Source organism: Hordeum vulgare, chromosome 6H (assembly GCF_904849725.1).
Source record: "Hordeum vulgare subsp. vulgare chromosome 6H, MorexV3_pseudomolecules_assembly, whole genome shotgun sequence".
NCBI lineage: Eukaryota > Viridiplantae > Streptophyta > Magnoliopsida > Poales > Poaceae > Hordeum > Hordeum vulgare.
This window is the reverse complement of record NC_058523.1, coordinates 461935631-461944354: the sequence shown is the minus strand read 5'-3', so window position 1 is coordinate 461944354 and position 8724 is coordinate 461935631. Positions and strand designations below refer to the sequence as shown.

General features: G+C 46.1%; 1 protein-coding gene across 1 annotated transcript; it reads left to right on the top strand.

Annotated features, from left to right (window-relative positions):
- Positions 1-912: 912 nt before the first annotated feature.
- LOC123402163 (syntaxin-22-like) lies at positions 913-5238 on the top strand. The gene is made up of 7 exons (XM_045096042.1): positions 913-1352; positions 1553-1646; positions 1802-1938; positions 3371-3445; positions 4440-4597; positions 4671-4771; positions 4851-5238. The coding sequence occupies exons 1-7, from the start codon at positions 1183-1185 to the stop codon at positions 4914-4916; spliced, it is 801 nt and encodes a 266-aa protein (XP_044951977.1). The 5' UTR covers positions 913-1182; the 3' UTR covers positions 4917-5238.
- The last annotated feature ends 3486 nt before the right edge of the window (positions 5239-8724 follow it).

The window sequence follows — 8724 nt, the reverse complement described above, 5'->3', positions numbered from 1 at the left end:
TGCCGCTGATGAGAGAAAGGATGAAGCGTTGAGAAAATACGACAACAATGCATCATGCTTGAAATGGGTCTCGAGGAGTGGTTGCTTCATATTTTGCCGTGCATGCTAGCTAGGGAGAGAGAGAGAAGCATGTGGTCATGCCTACGCCGACCATGTCCTCGGTCCTTTCGTGCACCACCTCCATTCCCGTGGCTACTCGCCTTCGTCATATCATCTCACCCGCAACTTCACATGTCCTAATCCTTATCATGTTCGACCTCTAATGATAGTGTCAAGGGAAGTAGCCGTGTTAGTGTAGTTGGTGTGCTCCTACTGCTGGCGGTAGTACAACAACAAAAAAGTATCAAGCATTGTAAATTCATTACTCTCTAATGGGCCATTTTATCTTTGAAGTGGTCAAGTAATAAATACAAATTCATGATAAGACGAGGAAGAATATAACAGATTGAGAAATAAAACTCACTATTTCACCATGATAGATAAACTGTCGAATATCATGTAAACCCTGAATTTTTTTCATACATATCGCAACGCACGGGTTCTTTTGCTAAAACGTTAACTTTTATTGAAAAGATAATGAAATTCCCACGTTTAATCATGTTATCAATGTTTATTAAAATGGATATTAAAAACTGATGTACAATGAGACATGAAGTAGGTTATGTCTATTTTTTCGCCCGATCGCACGTGCATTTGTACTAGTAGAATATGAAGGAAGGCGGTTCTGAAAAAATAAATAATCCAACCGTGACGATAATTCCCGATGGCGATCGACTTTCGGCGTTCCGGCCGACCAGCTGGTCCTCCGGCCCCCCGCTGGACTAACCCAACTCACCCAAAGCGGTGCGAGTGCGACCGCCGGGTGTGCGGTTCGGTTGACGCCAAGCACTCCTCCCAAATCCCGGGCGTGGATCGAGCCCGCGACGCCTGTTCTGTTCGTGCCACCTCGTGCTGTCCTATCACCCCTCTCTCATCAATCAATTCGATCGCAACAACAGCCAATCCATGGAATAATAAAGAAACCGGGGCACCTCACTGCGTGCGTGGCCGGTGGCGACGGACGGCGACCCCTGCCCTTACCTACGCTCCGGCGAGTCCGGTCGACCGCCTCCGCCACCTTTCGCCGCGCGGCGTGACCGAGCGTACGGGCTCGACGGCGCGGGAGGGCGGGAGGGATCGGCGATGAGCTTCGCGGATCTGGAGTCCGGGGCGCTGCAGGCGCCCAGGAGGGGGAGGGGCGCCGACGCCACGCGCGCGCTCGTCTTCCAGATCACCACCGCGGTGTCCTCCTACCGCCGCCTCCTCAACTCGCTCGGCACGCCCAAGGACACGCCCACCCTCCGCGATCAGCTGTCCGTCCTCAACCCCCTCCCCCTCTCGTCTCGCTGAACTAATCTCATCATGTGCTAGTTATTTGAAGCAATTTTGCCCATTTCAAGTTAGGAGCACATGGCTTGTGCTCTAATTGGTACTAGGATCGAGGGGGGCTAATGCCTTCACGGCATGCTGGTGTCACTTTCTGAATTACTTTGCGCTACAACGATTTCCTCAGGCAGAAGACTAGTCATAAAGTCCTGCAGTTGGCCAAGGATGCGAAGGAGAAGCTGACAAGTACTGCGGAAGCAGACAAGAGCACTGGAACTAGTGTCAGTAATAATTCAACACCTTCCTACGATACAAATTGTATCCCCTTCTTTTAGATCAATAGCAATATTTCTGCCAGGATGAGGCAGTTTAAGCTCGGTTAAGATGAGTGTCAGCTGTTTGTCATGATGCTCATGAATTTGGGTGTCACCTACAGGCAGACAAGCGGGTAGCTGACATGAAGCTTGCCAAAGATTTTGCTGCGACGATGGAGGAATTCAGGAAACTTCAGAATCTTGCAATTCAGAGGGAGATGGCATATAAGCCGGTTGTTACCCAGAGTGCTCAGCCAAGGTATTAATGCTTGTCCACTCTAATATCAATTCATCCACAAGTTTTATCTCATGTGTTTCATTACACTTGAACACCCACATTTATATGTTAAATGAGTTGCACAGTTCAGAATCTTAAATTAATTGGAATTACCACAGTTGTCATCCATTCTTTGGAGGCTATAGTGATCTAAACGATCTTTATATTTCTGTACAGAGGGAGTACATTTTACACATACTCAGACACTCTGGGACTATGGTGACACAAGTGTTTAAACAACTGATAATATACAACCTTACCCTTTAATCCTGCAAGGAGACTAGTTCGAACCCAAGACCTCCAGGCCACAAGTGGAGAGACTATACCGCTGTGCCAGCCCGCCCTCCCATCATTATATCGTTCCTCTTCAATTATATTTATCATAAAAGCTTTTCTCTTAAACTTTATTTCCAAGTGCTATAATAGCCAATCCACTAAGTATATCTTGTGTCATCGTAGAACATAAGTATGTACTCAAAATTTTAATTTTATATATGTTTTGGAGAAATTATAAAGAAATTAGTCAAAGGGAATACTGCTATGAAGAAAATTGAAGTTGTGGTTAATTTCACATGGATGCTGCTTGCTACACATGTGATTGAAAGAGGAAGACCATGGTGCGCTGCAATTAGAAGAGAAAGAGAAATGTGCAACTGAGATTGGACGAGATGAAAAGGGAGAGGCTTGCATGCGGTGGTCAGATACCCAGTAGTAAAGCTCATGTATTTATTGCATAATCTTAAATTCATGACTATTCTCATAATTATTTCTAATAAGTATAATGCATAGAAACAAATTGGGGGCCCTAGATATTTGGGGGCTCTGTGCAGGCACACATCTCGCACAGGCTCCCTTTACTGATCTGTCACATTCAGATATTAGTGGGGTGCATCTAATTCTAACCAGTCGCTAGTATTTACGTACTTTGTCCCGTTAATGGAGAGAAGGGGAAGACTAAATTTGGAATAATTGGATCATTTCGATGATGTTTTGTCTGTGAATCATTCTGACCATATTGTACCACTCTAGAAAACTATAACTTGATTGTGGCAATTTTCATGGGAAATCATGCCTGATACTACACCCTTAGCAGGGATGCTGTCTGGCTTATATTGACATTTTTTTCTCTGACTGATGGATTTAGTTTCGTATGCATAATCAAACATTTATTGTTCATTCTTGACTTCCGGATTTAAGTAGAGCAACTCCTCTCCCTTTTGGTATATACAGAAAATGCTCGTTTAACTAGTATAAGATAGTCTTTTCCTGTTCTCTGTAATTACCCTACTTTTTGCTTGCAATTTTGACGACGGCTTCTGCTAGTGATGCTGTTTTTCTGGCAACATAAGCTTTCTATTGTGCAGATTTGACTTGTTTAATATCCCTTACTGTTGTTGTGACCGCTGTGATACAGCTATACTACAAATGATGGAAGATCTGATTCTGATAAAATGCCTGAACAGCGAGCATTGCTTGCAGAACCAAACAGGTCAGTGTTCTCGTTGTCCTTTTTTGCTCTTCCTTCAAGTTCGTGGTAGGCTATTTGCTGTCAATGGCCTAGCTTTATTTGCTCACCACTATCTGTTCACCTCTCACATGGAAAAAATTCAGACTATTGTAGTTGCATTCTTTTTATACTTGATCGTGGATGTGATAGAACAGGCACTATGAACTTCTGAAAGATCATGTAAATACTCTGCAGTATTTAGTTTGTCTCGTAGACAGCATGTTGCTTCATGAATTCTAGCATCTCTTGATCCGATTATATGTTTTCACAGGTGTCATGCCTAAATTGTACTCCCTCTGTAAAGAAATATAGGACGTTTTAGACCTCTAAAGTAGTGATCTAAAACGTCCTATATTTCTTATAGAGGGAGCCCCCCCCCCCCCCCCCCCCCCCCCCCCCCCCCCCCCCCGCCCCCCGCGCAGCTCATGCACTATTTTGACCGGATTCAAATTGTTTGCAGTATGGTAACTATCGTGAGTTTGTACAAGTTGATATGAATTGAAGCTTTGCTGCATTGACAAATGAGTTACCTACTCCAAAGGGTCAAAGCAAGCCCTTCTATTTATTTATTTACAAAATCTCCCCAACTAGGATTCAAACTACACCAGTAAATTAACATAAGCTGAGCGCTCCACCACTGAACTACCGAGGGACAATGAGGTATTCGAGTCGTAGAGTTCAGCGTCCTCTCTCGACCCATGTGTCCAAAGCTTCTTTCTTAACTCAGAGTTCTTCATTCCTAAATTGTTGGACTTTGCTCGATTCCGCATTACATGCGGAAGTCATAGGGGCTCTATGTTACATAACTTTGTAGACTGGGAAGTCTTGTTTGTTGAAACACATGGTGTTGAAATAAGGCATGCAAGATTCTAATAAAAATCATAATACATGTTTTTTGAGCCAAAAGATCAATATTGTATGCAAGGATCCGCAGAATCCATTTTCTCACATTTTTTCTGATCATGTTACTCTGCAGGCTGGAGGTGTTGCAATTGGATAATGAAATTGTTTTCAATGAGGCTATCATTGAGGAAAGGGAGCAGGCGATTTTAGACATCCAACAGCAGATTGGTGAAGTGCATGAAGCATTTAAGGATCTTGCTACGCTCGTGCACGCGCAAGGAGGCGTAATAGGCACGTTTTACATTACATTCTGCACAGTCCTGCTCCCTAACTTGCTAGCTAACTGCGACATCTTTGGTTACAGAGGAAATCGACACCAACATTGATAACTCTGCAGCCGCGACCAATGAAGCAAAGAAAGAAATCGGCAAAGCATCGAAGACACAGAAGTCAAATTCATCCTTGGTACGTCAGATTTGTACAAATTAGCGCATTGTCACTATTCTAGCTATTTCTTTACGGAGCAAATTCATTTCATGTGCAGCTTTGCCTGCTTATGGTGATCTTTGGGGTTGTGTTGCTTATCGTGATAATAGTTTTGGCATCTTGAGACACAAATGCTTAGAGGCGTGTTGGCGCACTCGGAGGAGCCATATTACGTGCAAGATTAATCCTCGCTGTGCGCCGAGCCGTCGAATACTGTCGCTAACTGAAGTGTGCATTTTCTTCTTTCCCCCTCTTTTTTCCTTGTGGTTTGTGAGTGTGTATTCTTATGTGGCGTGAGTCCATTTTTTTCCACGGCTTGCCCTGAGTGAACTGCGATTCTCTTTTTTCTCCTACAAAGGTTTATTTGCTGCTTTGCTCGAGTCAGAAACTTGACATTCTGTAAGTATTTCCATTGAATAAAACGAACAGAGGTTATTCCGTCTCAACCTTGCTTTTTTTTTTTTCTTGAAACACCTGATTGGAACTTGTTCTTCCTAAGCAACAAACAGGCGACAAATCCTGGTGTCTAAAAGGGAAAACCCTCAAGTCTTCAGACCAGCTGCCGCAAGAGCAAACCAGAAACCTCCTCCTGTCAGCTTTGTCGTTGCAATTATAGAAAGAGACCTCACCAGAAGTCACACAACTCGGAAGAGCTGCTTAACCCCCCTCCCGCCGCCCCTGTGGGCGACCAGGGGTAACCCTAGCCGCCGCCGCCGGTCCTCCCTCGCCCCTCCTTCCTCCTCGCCGCCACCAGCAGCGCCGCCGGGCGAAGCCGGGCCGGCAGGGGCGGCGGCAAGGATACTCTCCCCTTCACGCGACATGGCTGGCGCAGGACGATCGTTCGTGAGGAGGCGCCGGACTAGCGCGCGCTGCGACGGTGCTGCATGTGGATCCTAGCGGCGGCGTACGGAGCGCGTCGACATCTGGGGTTCGTTCTTGTGGCGCGGTGTGTCGGCTGCCGGAGGGGCAAGACACGGTGGTCGCGTGTGTCGCCGAGTTCGGGTCAGATCCTTCTGGATCCAGCGCCCGGACGCCGTCGGCTAGCGCAGGGTGGTGGTACTCCTCATTGTCCAGATCAGATCTTCATTGATCCAGATACGGGTTGCTGGCGGTGTCGGCGTGGCCGCGGATGAAGCTAGTGGAGGAGATTCATATAAGGGGAAACCCCTTGGTTGGCCCTGGCCGATCGCGTCGACGACGACGCTCAAGGGCGTCTACGTTTGCTCCTCCACTTCCTACCTCACTGCCTCTCGGGTGAAAACCCTAACTCCGATAGGCGGCGGCGGCGTCCTTGACGCCGTGACCTTCCCGAAGGCGTCGCCTTGAGGGCTCAGTGGTGGTGGGCACTGTGTGGGTCCTTGCTTGTGGTGGGCATTGATTCGGGGGAAACCCTAACATCTGACCTTCCAGATCGGACGATAGCGGTACTGCAGGGCCGTTTCTCTCTTGGAAGCATCGTTTGTGGAGCAGCGCTGGATGATAGAGGCAAGAGATGGAGCCACTTCGTCTGGCCCGGAGATTTGGCGGAGCTGTCAGGTCATGCCTGGCCGACAGGTGCTACGCTGAGTCATGCCTAGTTGGTAGGTGCTACGCACGATAGTTCTTTCAGAATCTTCACGCCTGGAAGAATGAGCGCAGGGCGATGGCGCTGTTTGGCGCCGTGGTGGCGCCGACGGATGTTCGGACTGGCAAAGATGATACGGATCTCTCTTCTGGAGATGGATCAGTGGACGGATGATGATGGCGGCTTCTAATGTGTGCATGTGGTGTGCGTTTAGGTATGCTGCACCGGCGGTTGGTCCCAATACGTTATGTGGATGGATTGGCGACAACACCGGTTTTAGATATGGGGAGTGAGAGCACTCCACATTATTGAGTCTGTAGGTATGAATGCTGGCTTTGGATGGTTTGATGTATATTTTTGTCAGACCTTTGTGGAATAATTAATAAAGATGGTTGTATGCATTGATTGATGCAAAGGCAGGAGTTGAACCTGTTATCAACAGTCCTTGTCTTAGCCAGATTATCCTAGTTAATTTGTATTTATAAAACCAACCAAAGGAATACATAATTTTTTCGATCAAAGCAATGCCTAGCAGTTACATATTTAGAAACAAAGAAGTACCTCCTACTCCATGTTACATACTCCCTCCGTTTTTAAATATAAGTCTTTGTAGAGATTTCACTAGTGAACTATATACGGATGTATATAGACATACTTTAGAGTATAGATTTAATCATTTTGCTTCGTATGTAGACCCTTAGTGAAATCGCTTAAAAGACTTATATTTAGGAACGGGGAAGTATATTTAAAAACAAAGAAATCCAACCAAACTAGAAGCTACATATCTAGAAACGGTTTTCTTTTGCCAATTTTTATCACCACCAGAGAAATACCTCTTACTCCATGAAGTCAAGTGAGACATATAAAAAAACATGTCAGCTTCTTACTCCATGAGAGATACTTAGAGCAACTCCAAACGGGAGACCCATTTCGTCCGCCGCGGTCCGTTTGGGTCGGCGTGGATATAAAAGTCGGCCCAACGCGTCGACCCAAATGTCCGCGCGTCCGCTTAGCGTCCGTCTGATGACTCATTCCCGGCTCAATTTTGGACCGGATTTGCGTCGGCGCGGACACGAGACGGACGCGCGCGGACACGAGGGGGAGACCAACTCCAAGAAGGAGGACAAGCGGGATGTGACATCGATCGCCTTGATCACAACCGTGGAGGGCATGATCATCAATGACTCGAGGAAGGAGAAGCGCCGGCAAGAAAGAGAAGAGCAAATAAACGCATTCTTGGAGATCCAAAGGAGGAGGCTTGACATGGAGACGGAGAAACAAGCACGGATGCTTGAGATGGAGGCGGAGAAGCAAGCCAAGATGATAGAGATCGAGGCCGCCAACGCCAAGACCAAGGCCAAAGAAGTGGCTCTCGCGAGCATGATGACCGGGGTGGAGATCATGAAGGTGGATCTCAACACCGTGTCGCCAAGGAAGAGGCCGTGGTTCGAGAAGATGCAGGCCGACATGCAAGTTCGACGAGGAGTGATCTATGGTGGCGAGCGCCATCTTTTTTGGATGCCTGCACGTGTGCTGTCATGACCACAGAGGCCGCGATGGCGTGGTCGAACTCAAGTCCCACCCTTTTTGTGTGCTGGCATGTGTGCCGGCCGGCTGTCGAGTGCGCCAGCAGAACCGTGGTAATATTTTTTGAAGCCGGCATTGTATTGCCGTCGCTCGCATGATGCTGGCATGAAACATGATCGTTTGCATGATCGGTCGTGGGCCTTTTTTCTAATATGTTGATTGCGGGTATGAGATGGATCGGTGCGTTGGGGCAGTGTCGATCCAAATCTAAAACAGGACGGACGCCGGACGGGCGGCCGATCCAAACAGAAAAAAAGCGGACAAATTCGCCGTTCGTTTGGGTCGGTCCGTTAAAATTGTTCTTACATGTCCATCGAGAAATGCTTTTGATGATCTTATCAATGATAGGTCGGATATCTTCTCTCCTTAGCTTTTTATATTCCAAATGTACGGGAAATACTCTCTGGTTCCTGCATGTATATACACCTCATATGTCATATGGGAAAGAGAATTTAATCATAAAAAATAAAAATAAACGGAAGTTTTTCTATGATAAGCTTAACTTTCTTTTGCACTAGTATATACATTTTCACTAATAGAAAACCAACGGTGACTTTAGAGCAAAACAAAATATTTGACATCATAGGTCACTATTCACACTATTTTAACTTATTTTTTTGTCTTTTCAGAAAAGAAGCCAACATTTTTTTTGTGGAATCTTTTTACCAGTGCAATTGAAGGTCAAGTTTATTTCAAAAATGTTTTAGAAAATGTTAGCTTTTTATTTAATCACTAAACTATTTTTTTTTCACATAGGCTGTATATATACATCCATAGACCA